Genomic DNA, 21,989 nt, shown 5'->3' with positions numbered 1-21,989 from the left:
TTATTATAAAAGTTGAAATTTTGAAAGTTGATTTTTTAATTATTTGATATATCCCTAAAGGACTTAGTTTAAAATGGTTAGAACTATGGGATAATTTTGACCAATTTCGTCGGGGTCATTATTTTGGCCATGAAATGGGGTCCTTAAGCTAAAATTATTCTAAAAAGTTGAAATTTTGAAAGTTGATTTTTTTAATTATTTGATATACCCCCTAAGGGATTTTACTAAAATTGGCTAGAACTATGAAATAATTTTGACCAATTTCATCGGGGTCATTATTTCACCATGAAATGGGGTTTCAAGCTAAAATTAATCCGATAAATTAACTTTTGAGAGTTCTTTTTTATTTTGTTATATTCGCTAACGGAATTGATTTATTTATTGAGAATTTTTGAAGTGTGAATAACAAAAACTGTTATTATTTTCACAGAGCCAGGAAGTCGGAGCTGACGTTGAAGTTCGAGCTGGAGTGTGACCTCGGAGACTGCATCGGATTCATCTAATTTTCAGCAACTTTTACTTGGAGTCGGAATCTGTGAAGTCGGGTATTTTTGGAGAGCTAAAGTCGTCGTTGACGTCATATCCTGCATCCAGTGTCGGAGTTGTCTTCAAAGTATGGATTCAAAGTCGCTTGGAGGTACCCGACTCTACAGCCCTGACTAGTACAGAGGAGTTATGGCAACTGCAGGTTTATTTGCAAATTATAAATAAACCAAAACAATAACTTTTTTTGTTATGGAGACATACCAGTGCAATAACATTTTTGTTATTATGCTGCTCCACCTCTCCGCACAAAATAACAAATCTTGTTATTCCTTCATGATTCCTTCTGTGTTATTGGTTTGTTATTGCAATAACAACATAATAACAGTTTAAGTTATTCTTCGAACAAATCTTTGTTATTGATTTTTGTTATTTTAACAACTAATCCGATCATCCCAATAACATATTTCGATCTTCTCACAATATCAAAAACTGACCTTCCCAAGTTATTTCCGTCTGCTCGGGATTGCAAAACCCGTTGTTTTCAATCTTGTGAAAACACAATTTTGACCGATTCCTAGTTTGTACATGGACAATCAAACACAAAGGATTTCAAAACACTATTTGGACAAGTTTGAAAAAAATATCCGCGAAAGAAAACCATCTTTGTTCGATGAGATTCATTTCCATCTTGGTCAGTATTTGAAAACAATCACCTTTTATTTGTTGACAATTTTCCGTATGTGGGTTTGATTTTGAGACACCCATTAGATCCGAATCGAGGTATTTTGCACCCGAAACGTCGACCTGTCAAGGTTGCTCGAATATGTGAGTACGGGGTCTAGCTCATTTCCCCGAATGACAATTCCCCGAATGCCATTTCCCCGAAAATCATTTCCCCTAATTGGCCACATCCCCGAAAACCACTTCCCCTAATCAGGCACATCCCCGAATGCCATTTCCCCGAATATCATTTCCCCTAATCGGCTATATCCCCGAATGCCATTTCCCATAATCGGCCATTTCCCCGAATGCCATTTCCCCGATGTGACACTTACGCCAACTGCCGTTTATTTAAATTTTAATTTTCCTGAATTTTCATATTCCCTAATCTTTATTTTCGCTAAAGCCTTTTCCATGACTAACAGTTATTTTCTCTCTCAATTTTGGGTCTAGCTCATATCCCCGAATGACATTCCCCCGAATGCCATTTCCCCGAAAATCATTTCCCCTAATTGGCCACATCCCCGAATACCACTTCCCCTAATCAGCCACATCCCCGAATGCCATTTCCCCGAATATCATTTCCCCTAATCGGCTATATCCCCGAATGCCGTTTCCCCTAATCGGCCATTTTTCCGAATGCCATTTCCCCGAAGTGACACTTACGCCAATTGCCGTTTATTTAAATTTAAATTTTCCCGAATTTTCATATTCCCTAATCTTCATTTTCGCTAAAGTCTTTTTCCATGACTAAAAGTTATTTTCTCTCTCAATTTTACCGAACAAACAGCTTTTTCGGGTATGCTGTTGATGAAATGTTGTAAATTGGGTTGTAAAGCCCTTTGTCAATTTTTATGAAAGCACGAAGCATTTCTGATAACGTTTTTTTATTTCATTTTTATGCAAAAAAAAGTTATTGACAAAACAACATTTTTTCGATGGATCAACTATGGTCCCCTTGGAACGAGCTGTCAAGAAGGAGCTTTTCTGCCAAGAAGGGCCGGGAAGTGAATTTTTAAAAATTGAATTAAAAATCCATTTTAAATACTTTTCGGTCGTTCAAAGGGTCATTGTACTTAGAAATCATTATGAACAATAATATCAGCTTAATTTTAGGAGAAAGGCCCCCGTTACGGTGTCGAGAGAAAACCGGAGCTGGGTCTCGGTAGCTTCAAGGTGGCAGCCCCACCCCGAGACTAGGTATCGCAGCCCCAATCCGGCTGCATACCGAAATCAAAACCATTACGAACAATCAAGAAGGAATAAGGATCCGGAACAAACGGCATAGACCTAGGCACGAAAAGGACACCGATTGGAAACTCGGAACATGGAACTGCAGATCGCTACGTTTCGATGGGTATGAGTACGCTCTGTTGAACGAGCTCAAACCCCGCAACTTCGATGTTGTAGCGCTGCAAGAGATGTGCTGGAAGGGAGCGAAGATGTGGGAGGATGATGCTTTGGACCTCATCATGTACCAGAGCGGCGGAGCCGAAAACAAGCTGGGAACCGGCTTCATAGTGTTGGGCAAGATGCGGAGTCGTGTGATAGATTGGGAGCCGATCGACGACCGGATGTGTAGATTGAGGATTAAAGGCCGTTTCTTCAACTATCACATCTTCAACGTACATTGCCCACACGAGGAATCATCCGATGCCGAGAAGGAAGCGTTCTACGCGAAGCTGGAGCAGAAGTTCGACAGCTGCCCGCAGAGGGACGTCAAGATCGTCATCGGAGATATGAACGCCCGCATAGGAAGGGAGGAGATGTACAAGCCGGTGATCGGGCCGAACAGCCTGCACACCGTCACGAACGACAACGGCCAGCGGTGCATCAACTTCGCAGCCTCCCGCGGTATGGTGGTACGGAGCACATTCTTCCCCCGGAAAGACATCCACAAAGTCACCTGGACATCGCCTAACCAACGAACAAAAACACAAATCGACCACGTCCTCATCGACGGCCGATTCTTCTCGGACATACGGAACATCCGCACGTACCGCGGTGCGGACATCCACTCGGACCACTACCTGGTGGGTGCAAGCATGCACTCAAAACTGTCGACGACGTATCACCGACGACGGAGCCGGCTCCCACCGCCGTTCAACACCGAGCGGCTGCAGGACACGGCTGCGGCTCAGCACTACGTGCAGCAGCTGGAAGCGAGCCTGCCAACGGAGGAGGAACTCGGCGCTGCCTCGCTCAACGATGGATGGAGCAGAATATGCTCGGCCATCGGCAGTGCCGCTGAAGCCGCGCTAGGTAGTACGGTCCGAGTTGGAAAGCAGCGCTGGTTCGACGAGGAGTGCCAGCGGCTACTTGACGAGAAGAAAGCAGCTTATGCGGTGAAGCTGAGAGCTGCAACTGATGAGAACGTGGCCAGATACAAACAAGCGCTGAAACAGCAGAGAACGGTCTTCAAGCTCAAGAAGCGCCAGCTGCAAGATCGCGATCGCGCCGAAATGGAGCAGCTGTTCCGGCAGAACGAGACGCGTAAGTTCTACGAGAAAGTTAACCGGTCCCGCAAAGGCTATGCGCCGCAAGCCAACACTTGTCGGGACGCCGAGGGAAACCTTCTTATGGACAAAGGCGAGGTGTTGAACAGGTGGCAGCAGTTCTTCAACGAGCACCTCAACGGCGATGTAGCGCATGGAGACGGCTTTGAAGCCCAACTTGGACCGCCCGCTGCCGACGAACAGTTCCCGGCACCTGATCTGGAGACGGTGAAGAAGGAGATCAGGCAGCTGAAGAACAACAGGGCCGCCGGTAAAGATCGGTTACCCGGTGAGCTCTTCAAATATGGAGGAGAGCAGTTGGCGAGGGCGATCCACTTGGTGATTTCTAAGATCTGGAGGGAGGAGAAACTACCAGCAGAATGGATGGATGGTGTCGTGTGCCCCATCTACAAAAAGGGCGATAAGCTGGACTGCGGCAACTACCGCGGTATCACGCTTATCAACGCGGCCTATAAAATCCTCTCCCAGATCCTCTGCCGTCTGCTGACACCGTACGCACGGAGGTTCGTGGGCCCCTATCAAGCGGGGTTTACTGGTGCTCGGGCTACCACGGACCAAATTTTCTCGCTCCGGCAGATCCTCGAGAAATGCCGTGAGTACAACGTGACCACACATCACATCTTCATCGATTTCAAGGCAGCGTACGATACAGTCGACCGCGAACAGCTATGGCAGATCATGCACGAGAACGGATTTCCGGACAAACTGACTCGGCTGATCAAGGCTACCTTGGATCGTGTGATGTGTCACGTGCGAGTGGCAGGAGCTAGCGGACCCCTTCCAATCGCATCAAGGGTTACGACAAGGTGACGGCTTATCCAATGCGCTGTTCAACATCGGACTTGAGGGAGTTGTGCGAAGAGCGGGTATAGACACGAGAGGCACGATTTGCAACAGGACAGTCCAACTTCTTGCTTATGCGGACGACATTGATATTATAGCGAGAGACCTAGAGACGGTGAAAAGGGTTTACACCGCCTTAAAGACGCAAGCAGGACGAATTGGATTGGCCATGAATACGACGAAAACAAAGTACATGAAAGGGAGGGGCTCAAAGGACGTTGACCCCCAAGACTCACCCTCTAGCTGTGGATGGCGATGTGCTGGAGGAGGTGAGCGAATTCGTGTACTTGGGATCGCTGGTAACGGCCGACAACGACACCAGCTTAGAGATCCGGACTCGTATCCACTCCGCGAATCGCGCCTACTTTGGATTACGGAAAACCTTGACATCTGATCGAGTGCAACGCGCCACGAAGCTGACCCTGTACAAGACACTGATTAGACCGGTTGCCCTCTATGGCCACGAGACCTGGACGCTGCGGCAAGAGGACGAACGAGCCCTTGGAGTTTTCGAACGGAAGGTGCTGCGAACGATCTACGGTGGAGTACGTACAGCTCAGAACGAGTGGCGAAGGCGCATGAACCACGAACTGCACGCGCTGCTGGGAGAACCGACCATCGTCACCCTGGCGAGAATCGGGAGGCTCAGGTGGGCCGGCCATGTCGCGAGGATGGACGAAGACCATCCTGTCAGGATGCTCTTTGACCGCGCGCGACCGGATGGCGGCACTGGCCGAAGAGCAGGAGCGCAGCGTGCACGATGGGGTAATCAGATCGAGGCGGACCTAAGAAAGATCTGCAACCTAGGAAACTGGCGAGCTGAAGCCCAGAACCGAGCAACATGGAACAACCTTCTTGATACAGCACGGGCACCGCGTATGGTGTTCTAAGCTGTTTGGTATGGTATGTATTAATTTTAGGACCCAATCACAGTCCAGACTCGATTATCCGAAGTTTCGATTATCCGAATTTCGATTATCCGAAGTGAAATTTTTCCGTGGTCTTCAGATAATCGAGTTGTTGTGTGTTCAAGAACCCAAAAATCGAACAAATAGGTACATAAGGCTTGTACAAATTTTAATAAAAGTTTTTGTTGATTATACTTTTCGCCAAATCCAAAACAAGCAATGTGAATAAAATGATCAGTGTGAACGGGGTTCTGTACTACGAAAATCGCACGGTATGTTTTTTGAATCATAAAAAATAACAAAACTTCTATTGCATTATTATTATCATGTCTATAAGTTAAAAGTATTTGGTTTGAGAATATATAACAAAAAGTCTGTAACAATATTCATTGTGTTTGAATGAATAGTACCAAACCTTTCAACACCCTTTCCCCCCTAAAATGCTACGTCTGTTCTTAGTGAATCCAAAAAGAAAGTTGATCATTCAAGGCCAATACGAACCTTTCAAGAAATGTTGTATGTAGTTTGATGTGATAAAAATTGCCATCATTTTTTTTCTTATCAAATGCTATTTCCCCGAACGGGGTCATGCGAAAATGCCCGGTGACCAGGAGCGCGCGCGCTCCTGGGCACCGGGCATTTCCGCTTGACCGCGTTCGGGGAAATGGCATTCAGGGAAATGACTATTCAGGGATATGACTAATCGGGTAAGTGGCATTCGGGATTGTGGCCTGTTCGGGAAAATGACTTTCGGGGATGTGGACGATTAGGGGAAATGGGAAATTCGGGTAAATGGAATTCGGGGAAATGACTATTAGGGGAAGTGTCTTTTCGGGGAAGTGGCATTCGGGGAAATGTCCCTTCGGTAATATGGGTTTCGGGGAAATGTCATAGATTCCTCAATTTTACCGAACAAACAGCTTTTTCGAGGGCTGTTGATTAAATATTGTAAATTGGGTAGTAAAGCCCTTTGTCATTTTTTTAACAACGTTAAGAAACACGATTAAAAACCATTTCTGATGACGTTTTTTATTTCATTTTTTATGCAAAACAAAGTTATTAACAAGACATTTTTTTTTCGATGGATCAACTATGGTCCCCTTGGAACGAGCTGTCAAGTAGGAGCTTTTCTGCCAAGAAGGGCCGGGAAGTGAATTTTTAAAAATTGAATTAAAAATCCATTTTAAATCCTTTGCGATCGTTCAAAGGGTCATTGTACTTAGAAAAATAAGCTTTATCATTGTGAACACTAATATCAGCTTAATTTTAGGACCCAATTACAGTCCATACACACAAAAAAATATTACGGTAATGACAAAAGTAACTTACTTTTGAATTAAAAAGTTGTTAAAATTTGCTACATTAAAAGTTTTTTTTCTTGTTTTGAAAATGAAAACTTTTACTGCTACAGTTTTTGAAAATCTCATTGCTCACTGATTTAAAAGTTTTTACTTTTAATTCGACTGTAAAATTTCTTTCATTTTGACGTTCTCGTGTAACCGTGTACGCCTAAGTCGCAAATGTAAACAAACACTTTGGTGGGTCCGGTGGTGCTGGTGAGTCTAGGACGCAAAGTAAAGCCGACCGCGGCAGCAGCCAGGACTCGGACGCGGATACCTTCGTGAGCCAAACAGCAGCAGCGGAACGCCTTCGAAGGAGGGTGGTGCAGGAGCGGGACGAGGTCGAGTGCTCGAAAAGGACAAGACCAGCTTCCTGCAGGAACTGCAGCTGTTCCACGGCCGGAATTCCTAAGAAGGAAGCTTGGGTGTTTTGTGGGGTTTGTGATTGATTTTGTTTGTTTTTGTAGGATGAGAGGTAGGAATGTGGATTCGCACCGGTTGTATTGGGTGCTGGTGGCCCGGGATTGAAGGTCAATTCGCGTGAGGACTGGGGCGAGATCATCGAGGAGATGGCGCTGCCGAAGCGTTGCGTGAACAACGAGATTGCGTTGAAGAAGATTAACTTCCAGTTTTTGGACAAGTACGCGAAAGTTTATTTTCACGATGGGCCTCCGACGAAGAGGAGGACGACGAAAAGCTACATAATCGGAGGTGGTCAGCGCAGATGTTGCACTCGGTGCCGGCGGTTTACAGCACCGGTGAGTATTGAAAATGTGTGCAGTGGTTAGCCAACTTCACTTACTTTCCATCTTTTTTAGCAACTTCCCGCCCACAAACACTCACGTCGCGACGGCGCAGCTTCAGCCGAATGAATCTGGACAGTGAGCCAAAAAAAATCTGTGTCATTCTCGAATTAGGATTACGTGCTCAAAATCGAACTCCGTTCCGAGGGCCTCATCAACTCCATGTTCCGGATGTGCTTCCAGGTGCAGCGACCTCGTGGCTTAACCAAATTCATTGGCATGTTCGTTCAATGGAGAATTCGACCTTCTCATTATTGACCAACATTTTTGAGAATGTTTTAGGAACATAATTTTGATATTCCAATAACATAATTTAAAGTTTCACGACAATGGTTCGAACCCATGATTCCGATTTTGAGGTGTACTCACTACACCATACGGAAAGTCATGAAGAATTGCAGAGGTCTGCATAATTTAATTCATGAGGTTCATCGATGCTTCTCATCGAAACGGACCACTTTTAATAGAACAAAATTTAGTAGAGTTTTCGGGGACTGACTATAAAAACCCCAAAATTCTTGAGGAGGGCAATCAGTTCCAGTTAGTTCCAGTTAGTTCGAGTTAGTTCCAGTTAGTTCCAGTTCTTGTTCCAGTCCAGTTCCAGAAGACGCCCCAGACCAGCCAGACCCGCCAGCAGCCACCAGTAGCAGAGGCCCCAGTCCAGCCGGACTTAGCGGTGGAGGCCGCAGTCCGCCGGGACTTAGCCGCTGTGAAGAGTCCGCCGGGACTTAGCCGCTGTGAAGAGTCCGTCGGGACTTAGCCGCTGTGAAGAGTCCGCCGGGACTTAGCCGCCGTGAAGAGTCCACCCGGGACTTAGGAGTTCGGGGTCTGGCATGGCTCGGCGAAGAGGTCTGGAGGACAAGTCTGGCTTCAACGTAGAGAATTGGCTCGACGAAGGTCGTAATGAAATTAGCAACAAAAAGCTGAGTGATGTGATCGTGCGCGTAAAAAGTGAGAGTGTTACCGCAAAAATGTAATCTTCAAAAAAATGTAATATACAGATAAGTGAAGTTTACTGATCTGTTTTGACTCTACAAGTAAATATCACAAAAATCCTGAAAGCCTAAACCGCTCGGGCCGTTCACAGGATTGGGAACTCCCCGTTCAGGCACTTTACTTTCCAGCCGGGAAACGTCGACCACCCTTCCCGAATCAATGGCCAACTCCTCCAAGACTGTCCTGATTGAGGCCGGAAACGTGACCATCGTGTTACACTGCTGTCGCGTCGAAGCCTCCATCCGGAACCGACCAAACTGGGGTATTCGGAAGTGACCGGTGGCGTACCGTATGAAGCAGAAGCTAGTGGAGAAGCGTTAAATACATAAAAAGGATTTTTCTAACATACTGTTTAATTTTTTTAAATAAATGTAAAAAACCAAGCACATTTTTCTGAAATTATCCCTGTAGTGCTAAATGTTGTGTATTCTTGCCATAAAAGGTTTCTTTTCCAAATAAAAGTAAAATACTTTTACCAATACAACGATTTTGTTCCATAAATGCATGGTAGTATCAAAAACTTTCCAACTTTTAAATTGAAAAGTTTGAACTTTCTACGAATATTCACCAACGCGAACTTTTAATCCAACGAACGATCTTTTTAAATTTAGAGTAATTTTTCTTTGTATGTACTCGATTATCCGAAGCCTCGACAGTTTTCATGCAGATTCTGATATACTTTCATGCCGCCATGCATCAGAATCATGCGACCGCCGGTTGGGTGTAGGCCGTCATTCTTGTAGGTCAGTGTAATCGGACACTCATCAACCTATTGTTTTTTCGTCTTCTTCTTCTGACATCTGTCATTGATTTTTTTTTTGCTATCGAAAAAGTAATTTTCACGTTTTTATTGGTCTATTACCAAAAAAAGCTTAAGAAATATGCTAATTTATCTAATTAATTCCTATTTAATGTAAATCATATATCCAATTTATTTCTGCCAAACGTTGACTGCAAAACTACCCGAACTAAAAATAGTTATATTTGGTTCTCTTTCTATCGCTCTCATACTTCGCTGTTCCACTGCCTGTGCCTCGACCTGAACAAGTTGATGCTTTAGCCACTCGTTTATATAATGCAAAGATGGCTCAGTCGGCAGCGGGTAGCAGCAGTAACACCGAACATCCTACCCATCGTCCGTTCGATTACAGTCCAGCCTCCAGCATTATTCCACTTGGCCGTCGACGAGAAAGCGTCCCCTACCTGTGAAACATCTTTTTAAAATCTGAATTTCCTTTTGCTGCCCGCTTCAACCATTTTAAAATAGAACATAGGTCACACCCTTTTCCTACTGTAATCCAAGTCGAGCTTCTCATTTCCATTGGCCAATCAGAATTAGTTGATTTGAACTAATGTAAATTCCAAAACTAATGTAAATTTTCAAAATAATGTAAATTTTCAATGAATCTAATGTAAATTTCCAATGAACGTAGTGTAAATATACATCAGTTATCATGATACCTTTTGGTACATGATAAATAATGTAAATTTACAGGAATATTTTTTTCTGTACAGTTCCATGTAGAGTTGCTTTCGTCGTCACCTGGGTGCTGAATAGACAGAATGCGTAACGTGATTTTCGAAAGCTCCCCATTGCTCCCCACTAATACAACTGCACTACAGCTGTAAACATAAACAAAGTAGAAGGCTATGCTCAAGCTCAAGCGTGACATATTTTTTGCTGCTCATGTGAATTGTTTCGAAACTTTTTGGATCTGTTAATGTTAAAGTTTTCGCTAAAAAATTAAGTGCTTCGCACTTTTTTTGTTTGTAGTCTAAACGATGGGCGGCCAAAAGATTTGCTTTCCACTAGATGAAAAATTATGTCAGAAGTGGGTGGAATTTTGTGAATCAGAAGAGCAACCGAATAGAAGTTCCGAGATTATGTATCTTTTAATGGTAGTGATAATATCGGAGTAAGATTATTCAATAGTATTTGGCAGGTGCCATTCATAGTTATTAATAATTCTTCGCTAATATTTCAAAACGAGTCATTAACATTGGTTTTGCGTGAAACCCAAAAAATGTTAGCGACGAATTATGCCAAGCGCGATTTCATCCCTCTTCTTAAAATATCCGTTTTTTTTTTCATAAAATATGTTGACTTTGAATACCTCAATAGCTCGACGCCATCAACTTTTTTTATTCCTCAAAATAAATTATAGATCGAACACAATACTTGCCACTTCTTGCTATCATTTTGCGAACAGTAAATTGGTGCCGCTTTGACAGTTCTAAATTGAGGCCGTTTTGCGAACCACTATTCTGTACCCAGGTCGTCACTTACAAGGTCATAGCCGTCCCAAGTGGCATTTCTTGATAGCAGCTCTCCAGTTCCAGGAACGTTTTGGGGGAAGCCACAAGAATGTTGGAATCAGTGTCTTGCGAACATTCGAGGTGAACGGACACTGTAGCTCTCCGAGCCAAAAACGTGTTTTTGACTCGGAAAACACGTTTTAGACCAGTTTTGAGCTCCCTGTATCTTTTGACAGGAGCAAGATAGCTCAATACTTTTTTCAGGAAAGTTTTAGAGAATTTTCTCAATTTTAACGCTTTTGTGTTGGTTTAAAAACTTTAGTGGAAAATAAAAATGATAAAAATCAAAATGTAAAAATTATGGTTTTCCCATACAAAATTGAAATGCAATGCGCAAAGTGTGGACGCAACTGTCGTAACTCTGGCTACATTCTGCCACACGCGGGAGCGAACCTTCGTTTCGTTTTATAGTCCCACCACCCACCACATAAAACTCAACCGCTCGCTTCAGGATTAAACGCCAGACTGAAGAACTCTTCTGAATCCCGAAACCCGAAGGCCGGTCCCGACACAATCGGTCTACAAGCGATCAAACACACGCGTAACTCTCTCAATTTCCCACAACCACGCCGCGCGAGTTCATCCCGAAGTTCATCAGCTACACTCTCACGACACATCCGCGTCTACGTTCGTTTTCGCTCTCTCTCTCTTTCCTCTACCAACGTGCGCGTTGCGCACACTTCAATCTACCCAGACGACGCGCTACACTTATACAGTTGCACCCGCGGAGCAGGCTCATTTCATTGCACACGAGGTTGCTCTCGCTTCGTGTGCATCTCCGTTGTCTAACGGAGAATCAAGAAACATTCGAATTGCGGCACTAACATTTCGAATGGTCACAGGCAATATCTCTGCAACATTTTGTGCTCATTTACGCATTCTTTAAATTCTACCATCATTGCCCGCCCTATCTGCGACATTTTCCTTCTCCTGTACTCCGCTTTGAATAAACAATTCAAATTTCGCAATTTTAACAATTCCCCTCCAGCGCATTCATCATCAGGTTTAAATTTTCCTTACAATTGAATCAAAATTCTAAAACATGATTGTTCTCTCTCGCAATCACCATCCTCTATTCTCACTAGAATTCAATCAACGGCTCCAACATAAGTCGTGTGGAGTTTCAAACTACCATTTCTTAAATCTTTACTCAAAACTGATTGAAATTCTCAAACCCAACGATTTTTCTCGCTCGCAAACACCATTTTTAAATTCTCCCTAGAATGAAATCAAAGGCTCCAACGTAAGTCGTGTAGGATTTCAGGCTATAGTTACTTAAATCTTTGTTCAAAACTGATTTAAATTCTCAAACCCAACAAATTTCTCGCTCAAATCAACATCTTATATTCTCCCTAGAAAACAATCAAAAGCTCCAACATAAGTACTGTAGAGTTTCAGGCTACCATTTCTTAAATCTTTGCTCAAAACTGATTGAATTTCTCAAACCCACCGATTTTTCTAGCTCAAATCAACATTTTAAAATTCTCCCTGGAATACAATCAAAAGCTCCAACGTAAGTCGTGTAGGGTTTCAGGCTACCGTTTCTCAAATCTTTGCTCAAAACTGATTGAATTTCTCAAACCCACCGATTTTTCTAGCTCAAATCAACATTTAAAATTCTCCCTAGAATATAATCAAAAGTTTCAACGTAAGTAGCCTGTACGGTTACTTAAATCTTTGCTCAAAACCGATTGAATTTCTCAATCCCACCGATTTATCTCGCTCAAATCAACATTTTAATTTCTCCCTAGAATACAATCAAAAGCTCCAACTTAAGTCGTGTAGGGTTTCGGGCTACCATTTCTTGAATTTTTGCTGAAAACTGATTGAAATTCTCAAACCCAACGATTTTTCTAGCTCAAATCAACATTCTAAATTCTCCCTAGAATATAATCAAAAGCTCCAACGTAAGTCGTGTAGGGTTTCAGGCTACCGTTTCTTAAATCTCAGCTCAAAACTGATTGAAATTCTCGAACCCAACGATTTTTCGCTCGAATCAACATTTTTAATTCTCCCTAGAATACATCCAAAAGCTCCACGTAAGTAGCCTGTACGGTTATTTAAATCTTTGCTCAAAACTGATTGAATTCATCAAACCCACCGATTTTTCTCGCTCAAATCAACATTTTAAATTCTCCCTAGAATACAACCAAAAGCTCCAACGTAAGTCGTGTAGGGTTTCAGGCTACCGTTTCTTAAATCTTTGCTCAAAACTGATTGAATTTCTCAAACCCACCGATTTTTCTAGCTCAAATCAACATTTTAATTTCTCCCTAGAATACAATCAAAAGTTTCAACGTAAGTAGCCTGTACGGTTACTTAAATCTTTGCTCAAAACCGATTGAATTTCTCAATCCCACCGATTTATCTCGCTCAAATCAACATTTTAATTTCTCCCTAGAATACAATCAAAAGCTCCAACTTATGTCGTGTAGGGTTTCAGGCTACCATTTCTTGAATTTTTGCTCAAAACTGATTGAAATTCTCAAACCCACCGATTTTTCTAGCTCAAATCAACATTCTAAATTCTCCCTAGAATATAATCAAAAGCTCCAACGTAAGTCGTGTAGGGTTTCAGGCTACCGTTTCTTAAATCTCAGCTCAAAACTGATTGAAATTCTCAAACCCAACGATTTTTCGCTCGAATCTACATTTTTAATTCTCCGTAGAATACATCCAAAAGCTCCACGTAAGTAGCCTGTACGGTTATTTAAATCTTTGCTCAAAACTGATTGAAATTTTTTGAAATTAATTATGTCTTTATTGAACTTTCTTATAATAATTACATTTCATTTACATTCTAAGTGGTATGGCTACATGCTCTTCATCTTTGTTATATTTTTCGTTTTCTTATTAACTGTTCACATTCATTTATTTATTTCAAATTGTTTTACATTGTTGCATTGAATCGAATACATTTGGGTAAAAAAGAAAAAAAATCACTTTAACAACTAATCCTAACTTAAAACTAAAAAAGTAAATTCATTGAAATATTCAAAATCACTAGAACGAGTAAACTACGAACTGTATTTTAAGATGAATGCTCCAAGAGTTCTTACTTGTTCCTGACGAGTTTTGCAACCACGCAGTGTTGTTGTCATCTCGATGAAAATGTTCAGAAGTTCTTGTGGTGAAAACAGGTCACTGCTGCCTTCATCCGTTAATGCTGATTGGTTTTCTCTCGGTTGCTGACTGAAGCCTGGAGGTGTTGTATTCTCTGCAACTTTTTGCCGCTGATTCAACGGCAATGGCTGCAGATTTGGAACCACTCGAACAGATCCCGCTCCAGGTGACGCCAAAGCAGGAAAATCCACGTCCGTGAAAGCTGGTGGTGTTTTGCGACGATTTGGTTGGTGCCTCGTCGTCGCTTGCTGCCGAATTTTTACAAATTCAGCTCGTTTTGGGCAGCTTCGATTCTTGGTAGAATGGTCGCCGCCGCAATTGAAGCATTTCGCTTCGATGTTCTCGTTGATTGTTTCGCAAGCTTGAGTTTTGTGCTCACCTCCGCAGGTTGCACAACGACTCTTGATGAAACAGTTCCTTCCACCATGTCCAAACTGCAAACAGTTCGAACATTGCGTCACGTCACGGTGCACTGGTCGATAACGTTCCCAAGTAACGATGATGTTGAAAATTGCCCGAACTGCTTTCAGCTCAGACGGCGTTGTCGATCCTCTCTCGAGATGAACCAGGTACAGTTGATCACGATACTTGATGTCCTTGTTGTGTCTCGTCATCTTGAAGACTTCGATCACGTTCAACTTAAGAGTTTTGAGCTCTTCTTTCAGCACACTCACATCCATGTCGTACAGGCCTCGGAGGACCTGTTTCATGGGGCGTTTACCTGGATCGTCATGGCTGTAGTATTCAATCTTGGTGTTGTTCAGGAAATCCCGAACGTAGTTGTAATCCTTTCTGGTAGGTAGCAGAATTTTGAGTCCATCACACAAGCGGATGGAAGCTCGTAAAGCACCAGATTTGATAAACCCGGTCAGCCACTTTCGCACCGAATCCGATGACGATGTTTTCACAAAAATGGGTGGCAACTTTTCCCGTCGTTCAAATTCTTCCTTCTCGCTCACGTCCACAGGGAGGGTAGCAAACTGGTTTCCAGACGAATTTTGAGCGTCCTTGCTCAAACTGCCTGGCTTTGCAGGTAGCGCTTCGGCATTCTTTAGCTTCTTCAAATCTGCCGATCCTGCTGGTGAGGACCGCCTCTTTTTCTTGCCGTGAGGCATTTTTGCACTTTTTAAGCACTTTTTTGGTTTGTGAGGGACGCACGTCTGACTCGCTTCTCTGCTGATCGCAGACTGATCAAAACTGATTGAATTCATCAAACCCACCGATTTTTCTCGCTCAAATCAACATTTAAAATTCTCCCTAGAACAGAACCAAAAGCTCCAACGTAAGTCGTGCAGGGTTTCAGGCTACCGTTTCTTATATCTTTGCTCAAAACTGATTGAATTTCTCAAACCCACCGATTTTTCTAGCTCAAATCAACATTTTAATTTCTCCCTAGAATACAATCAAAAGCTCCAACGTAAGTCGTGTAGGGTTTCAGGCTACCGTTTCTTAAATCTTAGCTCAAAACTGATTGAAATTCTCAAACCCAACGATTTTTCGCTCGAATCAACATTTAAAATTCTCCCTAGAATACAATCAAAAGCTCCAACGTAAGTCGTGTAGGGTTTCAGGCTACCGTTTCTTAAATCTCAGCTCAAAACTGATTGAAATTCTCAAACCCAACGATTTTTCGCTCGAATCAACATTTTAAATTCTCCCTAGGATACATTCAAAAGCTCCACGTAAGTAGCCTGTACGGTTATTTAAATCTTTGCTCAAAACTGATTGAATTCATCAAACCCACCGATTTTTCTCGCTCAAATCAACATTTAAAATTCTCCCTAGAACAGAACCAAAAGCTCCAACGTAAGTCGTGCAGGGTTTCAGGCTACCGTTTCTTATATCTTTGCTCAAAACTGATTGAATTTCTCAAACCCACCGATTTTTCTAGCTCAAATCAACATTTTAATTTCTCCCTAGAATACAATCAAAAGCTCCAACGTAAGTCGTGTAGGGTTTCAGGCTACCGTTTCTTAAATCTTAGCTCAAAACTGATTGAAATTCTCAAACCCAACGATTTTTCGCTCGAATCAACATTTAAAATTCTCCCTAGAATACAATCAAAAGCTCCAACGTAAGTCGTGTAGGGTTTCAGGCTACCGTTTCTTAAATCTCAGCTCAAAACTGATTGAAATTCTCAAACCCAACGATTTTTCGCTCGAATCAACATTTTAAATTCTCCCTAGGATACATTCAAAAGCTCCACGTAAGTAGCCTGTACGGTTATTTAAATCTTTGCTCAAAACTGATTGAATTCATCAAACCCACCGATTTTTCTCGCTCAAATCAACATTTAAAATTCTCCTAGAACAGAACCAAAAGCTCCAACGTAAGTCGTGCAGGGTTTCAGGCTACCGTTTCTTATATCTTTGCTCAAAACTGATTGAATTTCTCAAACCCACCGATTTTTCTAGCTCAAATCAACATTTTAATTTCTCCCTAGAATACAATCAAAAGCTCCAACGTAAGTCGTGTAGGGTTTCAGGCTACCTTTTTCTTAAATCCTAGCTCAAAACTGATTGAAATTCTCAAACCCAACAATTTTCTCGCTCGAATCAACATCTTATATTCTCCCTAGGATACAATCAAAAGCTCCAACGTAAGTCGTGTAGGGTTTCAGGCTACCGTTTCTTAAATCTTTGCTCAAAACTGATTAAAATTCTCAAACCCACCAATTTTCTCACTCAAATCAACTTTTAAATTCTCCCTAGAATACATTCAAAAGCTCCAACGTAAGTCGTGTAGGGTTTCAGGCTACCATTTCTTAAATCTCAGCTCAAAACTGATTGAAATTCTCAAACCCAACGATTTTTCGCTCGAATCAACATTTTAAATTCTCCCTAGAATACATTCAAAAGCTCCACGTAAGTAGCCTGTACGGTTGTTTAAATCTTTGCTCAAAACTGGTTGAATTTCTCAAACCCACCGATTTTTCTAGCTCAAATCAACATTTTAATTTCACCCCAGAATACAATCAAAAGCTCCAACGTAAGTCGTGTAGGGTTTCAGGCTACCTTTTTCTTAAATCTTAGCTCAAAATTGATTGAAATTCTCAAACCCAACAATTTTCTCGCTCGAATCAACATCTTATATTCTCCCTAGGATACAATCAAAAGCTCCAACGTAAGTAGCCTGTACGGTTACTTAAATCTTTGCTCAAAACCGATTGAATTTCTCAAACCCACCGATTTATCTCGCTCAAATCAACATTTTAATTTCTCCCTAGAATACAATCAAAAGCTCAAACGTAAGTCGTGTAGATTTTCAGGCTACCATTTCTTAAATCTTAGCTCTAAACTGATTGGAACTCTCAAACCCAACGATTTTTCGCTCGCACTTTTAAATTCTCCCTAGAATACATTCAAAAGCTCCAACGTAAGTAGCCTGTACGGTTACTTAAATCTTTGCTCAAAACCGATTGAATTTCTCAAACCCATCGATTTATCTCGCTCATATCAACATTTTAAATTCTCCCTAGAATACAATCAAAAGCTCCAACGTATGTCGCGTAGGGTTTCAGGCTATCGTTTCTTAAATCTTTGCTCTAAACTGATTAAAATTCTCAAACCTACAAATTTTCTCGCTCAAATCAACATTTTAAATTCTCCCTAGAATACAATCAAAAGCTCCAACGTAAGTCGTGTAGAGTTCAGGCTATCGTTTCTAAAATTTTTGCTCAAAACTGATTGAAATTCTCAAACCCAACCATTTTGTCGCTCGAATCAACATCTTATATTCTCCCTAGAACAGCGATTCTCAACGGGGGTACCGGGGCTACTTGATTTACATGGTAGGGGGTACCAGCCTAGAAGAAAGTTGAGAATCGCTGCCCTAGAATATAATCAAAAGCTCCAGCGTAAGTCGTGTAGGGTTTCAGCGACGACACGACAAGCCACTCGCTTCCAAAAAGTGGGCACCAAATCGGCTTACCCCTCCGCTTCCTTTGGAACTCGAAACGTCAAACCGGTCGAACTGACGTTTCCCTGAAAAAAATGATAAAATCAGCAGCACTGCTACTTGACATTTAGAAATGTCATTTTTTGTTTGTTTTTCGCAACGTCGTCAAATTCCTTCCCAACCTGGTTCTCAACTGGTTCTTTTACTCCGGAATGGAATAATATGGCCACGATGGCCTTTAAAACGAAACTCGGATGATTACGCGTTGTTGGCCAATTTAAGGATAAGATCACCGACCTTAGGACGGATTCGGCTGTCGCTGCGGGAGCGGGCGTCGGAGTGACTGTACGGGTCGGAAGAGGAGAGCGACAAGGAACGTGATGGACGAAGTAAATCAACGGAATGATTTACGCGGAAAATCTCGACAGCAACGAGGAAGGCAAGAAGGTAAAAGCACTCTACATACTGGGACAGCTGGTCCATTTGCTTAGGTTTGACTGTTTTGATTTTCTCTTTTCAGATTATTCTGTTCTGGACGATGCTGGCTTCGTTGCAGAGCGTAAGTGAGATTGATATTCGCGAAAAGGCCGATCCGTTCCTGGCGAAGATCTTGCACCAGCTGGACACGGGACAGCAAGAGTTGGATGATTACGATGGTGAAAAGAGATCCCATCTGATGGCAAACAAACGATGCCAGTTGCCAAAAAGAAGTTTCTGCGAACAGCGCAAGGGTTACGAAAAAGTTTACGTGCCGGCGTTAAAGCCAAAACCCTCCGAAGAGGCAATGGGACTGATGGTCATCGGTAAGCAGCTCTAGTACGTGCAACCCGTGTTCGCTGGCTTCAAAACCCTCAACAGAATCGAAAGTCGCCTGTACAAGACGGCCCTCGAGAGCGATGTAAATCTGCTACTTTGCGCCTCAACCAGTGCCGGTAAAACGAACGCAGCTTTGCCACCATGATGCGCGAAATCTTTAAGCACATCAACGACGAAGGAACGATCAACGTGGACGAGTTCAAGATTATCTATATCGCGCCGATGCGATCGCTCGTCCCGAGCATAGGTAAATAACAAGGGAAATGCGTAATAATACCTTTCTCTGGTATCAATACCAAATTTTGGTATTCCTGGACCCTTTAAAATTTGTCTTGAGGATTATGCAAGAGCAAAATGTGGTATCATACCAATTTAAGGTATTGTTTTGATATTGAAAAATTGCAGAATTTGTCAATGGTCGAACACCACATATTGGTATTCTTTTGGTATTACAGTGTTTTATCAAATTCCTCTGAAACTATGGGAAAATTTTGACCATTTTTGACAAAATAATTAATTTTGCACTAAAATGATGTCTCAAAGCGAATGCTTTCATTGAAAACCGGAAATTTCAAACTTGATTTTAAACATTTTTGATATACCCCCTAAAGAAATGACTTGAAATTGTGGAAAATTTTCTAAGTCAGGATGGCACATTTTGGTATTATTTTGGTATTGAAAGGTTTGATCAATTTTCTCTGAAACTTTGGGATTTTTATTTACCAATTTGGACAAGATAATAAATTTTGCGCTAAAATGACTTGAAAACAACCAAATACTTTGAAAAACGAGTCAATCGAAAGATTATTGAATTTTGTTGAATTTCAATCCAGTTTTATTTTAATAACACTTATTTTTCAATCTTGTTATTTTTCAGAATCTTCAAGAACTTCATGCACAGGCCGTTCATCAATGACAAATGCATTCGGTGTGGTGAAGAATATCACTAAGAACAACATGGAATCATCAGGTGAGTAGATTTGGCTGTTGCATATGGATCATTTCCGTTTTTTCACTAACTGCAACTGCTGCACTAAAAATGGTATGAAAATACCAAATTTTGATATTACTTGTGCAAATATCAGCGACCAAAATGTGATCTTGGTTGCCCAGTAATAGATGGTAAAATACCATCAAATCATACCAAAATCATGTACCGTAAACTGGGGTGACTTTGATAGCCCGGGGTGACATTGATAGAAATTTGATTCGGCCACTAATTTTGATACATCGAATGTAGCAGTCACAATTTTGCATATATGTTCGATAATAAGCTATCCCTTAATGCTTACATACTCAAAATTCTCAAAAAAGTTTAGATATTAATTTGACGGGCATTTGAAAAACCTATCAAACTCACCCCGGGCTATCAAAGTCACCCCAGTTTACGGTATGTGCAAGACCACAGGAATACCAAAATCTGATTTTCAAGGGCGCGGGAATACCTAAAAATAAAACCGTGGTAATACCATGTTCAGGTATTCGAGCAATGTTCAAAAATCCAGAAGACCTCAACTTGGTATTGAAATGGTTTTATGTTGTGGTATTATTTTACCTTTGGAATATCATGGTTTGGTATTGTTGTGCCCTTCCACATACTAGGCTTTGGTATGATTTCATGGTATTTTACCATCTATTACTGGGCAACCAATGGCACATTTTGGTCGCTGTTATTTGCCCAAGTAATACCAAAATTTGGTATTCCCGTGTTATTTACCCCTGCTCGGGGTACAGGAAACAGTGGGTAACTTTGGCAAACGCATCGCGACTCTGACGCGTGTCCAAGTTGACCGGATATCATCAGCTTAGTCGGGAACAGATTGCCTCAACGCAGGTTGCTCGCCGGAAAAGTGGGACATCATCGCCAGAAAGCGCGGCGAAAAAAGTACACCAAGCTGTGTAGCAGCTTTACCTGCAGGGCATGACGGAGGCTAGCACACCGGTCGTAGAGGTCTGCCAAAGAAACTGCGGGTAGATTATCCTGTGACTGACACTACGAGTAGACTGACGATGGTCTACTCGACCAGCGAAGATGAGCGGACTGCCCGTGCCCAAAAACGCGATCAACGATACCAGCATTTGGACGAGAAAAAGAGAAGATCAAATAGCAGTCGGAGAAGCTGAAAGGACAGATCATGCTGCAGAAAAGTTGTAGCGAAGGCGAAACAACGGGAACCTACAGGTGGACGACGGAGTTTAATAGGAAATGGTGATAACTGTGCGTTAAGAGGCGTTGTAGAATGCAATAAAAACTCCAGGGGTGGAGGGGGGGGGGATGTTTTCTTGACAATGATTCCGTTCATATGATGTCTTCGGCATACTGGTGGACTGGTGGAACCGTTGTCGCGATGACCCTTGCAGAACACGTGGTCGGGGAATTTGACCAGAGCTTTTTACGGTCGGAAGTTGTCCCGCATTGCCTCGACCGAAATTGAACTTGACCTTATGGAATCCTTACTGACGTCCGGAATGCAGCAGGTTTGTAATCTCTCCAATGCTAGAGGCAACATACTTGACCTAGCTTTCGTGAACGACGCAGATAGAGTTGACCTGATCGAACCTCCGTCGGCTATTCTCAAACCCGACCGACATCACAAACAGTTTGTACTGAAGGTTGACCTCCACCACAATCCCGACCAAGTTAGCCAACACTCTGCTGACGTTGCTGATTTTGACTTCAACCGATGTGACCATGTTGCTGTTACGGATGCATTGAATCAAATCGACTGGGACAACGTGCTGAACTCGGAAGACGCCAACACTCAAGCATCACAGTTCTACAGCGTAGTATTTGACGTGATTCAACTGCTCGTGCCGAGGAAACGGATAGCTAGAGATCGATCAATCAAACAACCATGGTGGAATGCTGAGTTACGGCATAAGCGGAACATTCTGCGCAAAGCAAGGAAACGACTGTTTCGGTCGAAATCACCGGAGGATAACGTTTGTGTCGAGCGACTGGAAACGGAGTACGAGCTGCTGAACGAAACACTGTACCGTGAGTACCTCGACAACATTCAAACCCGCTTAACGGATGACCCTTCGTCGTTTTGGAGTTACGTTAAGAGCAGGAAGCGAACTGATGGCATTCCTTCCGTGGTCGATTCGGGTGATCGTAGCTCAAACAGTCCTGAAGAAGCAGCTAATTTATTTGTCGACTTTTTCAAAGGCGTGTTCAACCATGGCTTGCACACCGCTCCAGCAGATTATCTCGACGAAATTCCC

The 21,989-nt window shown here is 42.5% G+C and overlaps 2 protein-coding genes across 4 annotated transcripts; both read left to right on the top strand.

Annotated features, from left to right (window-relative positions):
- Positions 1-6,889: 6,889 nt before the first annotated feature.
- Positions 6,890-9,061, top strand: LOC119767106. 3 transcript variants are annotated; one of them, XM_038254756.1, is made up of 4 exons: positions 6,890-7,154; positions 7,281-7,571; positions 7,632-7,799; positions 8,704-9,061. In XM_038254756.1, the coding sequence occupies exons 2-4, from the start codon at positions 7,538-7,540 to the stop codon at positions 8,886-8,888; spliced, it is 387 nt and encodes a 128-aa protein (XP_038110684.1). In that variant the 5' UTR covers positions 6,890-7,154; positions 7,281-7,537; the 3' UTR covers positions 8,889-9,061. The 3 variants fall into 3 exon arrangements, with proteins under 3 accessions (XP_038110684.1, XP_038110686.1, XP_038110685.1); XM_038254757.1 differs by lacking the exon at positions 6,890-7,154 and adding an exon at positions 7,224-7,238; XM_038254758.1 differs by lacking the exon at positions 8,704-9,061 and having other exon boundaries at positions 6,890-7,571; positions 7,632-7,709.
- Positions 9,062-18,350: 9,289 nt separating this feature from the next.
- On the top strand, positions 18,351-18,996 carry LOC6050905 (putative U5 small nuclear ribonucleoprotein 200 kDa helicase). Its single transcript, XM_038250658.1, has 2 exons — positions 18,351-18,395; positions 18,469-18,996. Exons 1-2 carry the CDS (start codon positions 18,351-18,353, stop codon positions 18,763-18,765), a joined length of 342 nt encoding a protein of 113 aa, XP_038106586.1. The 3' UTR covers positions 18,766-18,996.
- Positions 18,997-21,989: the final 2,993 nt, after the last annotated feature.

Source organism: Culex quinquefasciatus, chromosome 2 (genome assembly GCF_015732765.1).
Source record: "Culex quinquefasciatus strain JHB chromosome 2, VPISU_Cqui_1.0_pri_paternal, whole genome shotgun sequence".
In the NCBI taxonomy this organism is placed as follows: Eukaryota; Metazoa; Arthropoda; class Insecta; order Diptera; family Culicidae; genus Culex; species Culex quinquefasciatus.
This window is presented reverse-complemented; position numbering and strand designations above follow the sequence as displayed.

Excerpts from the sequence above, each read along its gene's own strand:
- LOC119767106 (XM_038254756.1), top strand. The coding sequence starts at position 7,538 with ATGTTGCACTCGGTGCCGGCGGTTTACAGCACCG. Across the intron at positions 7,572-7,631 it reads GCCGGCGGTTTACAGCACCG|CAACTTCCCGCCCACAAACA; the intron begins GTGAGTATTGAA and ends CATCTTTTTTAG. Across the intron at positions 7,800-8,703 it reads TGTTCCGGATGTGCTTCCAG|GATTGGGAACTCCCCGTTCA; the intron begins GTGCAGCGACCT and ends GGCCGTTCACAG.
- LOC6050905 (XM_038250658.1), top strand. The coding sequence starts at position 18,351 with ATGATTTACGCGGAAAATCTCGACAGCAACGAGGAAGGCAAGAAG. Across the intron at positions 18,396-18,468 it reads GCAACGAGGAAGGCAAGAAG|ATTATTCTGTTCTGGACGAT; the intron begins GTAAAAGCACTC and ends TTCTCTTTTCAG.